The sequence below is a fragment of the Capsicum annuum genome, chromosome 7 (assembly GCF_002878395.1).
Source record: "Capsicum annuum cultivar UCD-10X-F1 chromosome 7, UCD10Xv1.1, whole genome shotgun sequence".
Classification (NCBI taxonomy): domain Eukaryota; kingdom Viridiplantae; phylum Streptophyta; class Magnoliopsida; order Solanales; family Solanaceae; genus Capsicum; species Capsicum annuum.
In genome coordinates, this window is record NC_061117.1 from 212,498,517 (window position 1) to 212,500,537 (window position 2,021).

Consider the following 2,021-nt stretch of genomic DNA (forward strand, 5'->3'; position numbering starts at 1 on the left):
TATTTTAATTCAAACGGATTAGTAGCAAGTATTTATCTGACAGGCATAAAGGACAAGATCACACTTTTTTACAAATTTTGTCCTCTTTGTAAATATCTTGTTTACAACCTGCCCATCTCTTCATTTTGAAATGACCCATAAATTATATATCAGTTTCCAGCAATTTTCCAGCGATATATCAATTTTATAGGGATGTTTATTACTTTTTCGACCATTTTTTCAATTTCCCCTTTTCTACTGGGGTCTCCCAGCCATCTAGATCGGTCCTTACCAATTTTTTTCAGATATCTTCACCATATCACTAATTGAACCTCATATTAATTACATCCATGTCAAGCTTGGTATATATAACTTATATGCGCTAGCTTGAGGGAGGTTAATAATGTAGTTACAACGATTCAATCATTCTCCTCTTTTATATTTTCCACAAGTGGCAAACAGGATATTTTCAAAATGGTCCTTCTCATCCACCTTAGCATTGCTCATCCTATTCAAAGTTTCAAGACCTTTTGCAGTCTCTCCAAAAACCTAATAGTAACACTAAAATTATGTTTCAAGATGATGCTAATGTCGAACACGTCCGAAATGAAGTTCAAGAGGATACATTACAACAATCACAATTCGTGAGTGCAAATAGAGGTTCATTTGGCAGTGTTACAAGCCTTCATTGAACATCTTGGACCAACTATAACACATAACAGACAAGACACAACAACAACATACCTTGTGAAATCCCACAAATGGGATCTGGGAAGTGTAGAGTGTACGCAGAACTTACCCCTGCCTAGAGGAGGTGGAGAGGCTATTTCTGAAAGACAAGAAACTGCTTATAACTAACAAACTATAGTTTGTGCAGAATAAGTGGAGCACCATATTGGGGTTGCGTAGTTATTATGGAATGTGGAGCATGTGTGTAAGATGGAGACAGTTCGAAGGAGAAGCATTGTAGGATCATAGCCAGAGCCATCTTTGCTTCTATCATGGCGAAATTTTGACCAATGCATATTCTGGGACCATAGATAAATGGAAGAAATGCAACTTGACCCTTTGTTGCACTCAAGACTCCATCTCTGAATCTCTCTGGCTTGAACTTCTTTTCATCTTCGCCCCATATCTCTTCATCATGGTGCACTAAGATCACCGGTACAGAGACTAGCACACCAGCTGGTAGAGATAGATCTCCTAATACAGTGTCTTCATTAGGTCGTCGGCTAAGTGTCACTATTGGTGGGTATAGCCTTAAAGACTCGTATAAGATCATTGTCACCTGCAACAAAAGGTTTTCCTCCATCAATTACATATATCATAAAAATAGACTACAAATTTACCATGTACCTGTGCTGGTGGGAGTTAGCAGGTAGGCGGTGGAAATTGGAAAATAGCATAAAGAGACTTGACATAAGCTTAAACCATGTCCCGAACTCTTTCCTGTCTACTATGTACTTATCTAACTTGCGACTAATCCGCAAATAAGAAAACTACTGTTTGTCCCCCTTTCCTGGAGGGCGAGTTATCTCTGAAGTTAAGACGCACCCACTGCCAATATATTGTACCTACCTCTACTCATGCTAATATGGAGTCCACAATTATCAAGAAAACATGGCTATCAAGGTGCTTCCATATCGGCAACATGATAGTATTTAGTCTAGTCTTAGGTATCACAATTAGAACACAATTATTTTCTAATTTAAGGACCATGTAATGGAAATAACAGCCAGACAAAATCGAGGGCTGAGATATTGAACCAACAAGAATACATACAATTTTTAGATGATTCAATCCATCAAAATCTGGTTTCTGACTCCCAAAGACTTGCAACACCTCTTCTCTGGCCCATGTCTGCCAATCCTGATACCTGCTCAACAAAATTAGAGTCCATACAAGCAACACCGATGTAGTTTCTTGGCCAGCAAAATAGAACAACTTGCACTCTTGAATGACTTCTTCAATGCTCAGTCCAAAATCCTTGTCTCCATGCTGTTCGATTTCTTTAAAATTAGATTCCAGCAATATACCAAGTA

General features: G+C 38.3%; 1 protein-coding gene across 1 annotated transcript in view; it reads right to left on the minus strand.

Annotated features, from left to right (window-relative positions):
- Positions 1 to 586: 586 nt before the first annotated feature.
- Positions 587 to 2,021, minus strand: part of LOC124885890 (cytochrome P450 CYP72A219-like) — a 17,814-nt gene continuing 16,379 nt past the window's right edge. Inside the window, exons 3-4 of the mRNA XM_047394143.1 lie at positions 1,762 to 2,015; positions 587 to 1,267 (exon numbers count right to left, since the gene is read on the minus strand). Coding sequence (XP_047250099.1) covers positions 842 to 1,267; positions 1,762 to 2,015 — 680 coding nt within the window. The 3' untranslated portion in view covers positions 587 to 841. The remainder of the gene's footprint in view (positions 1,268 to 1,761; positions 2,016 to 2,021) is intronic.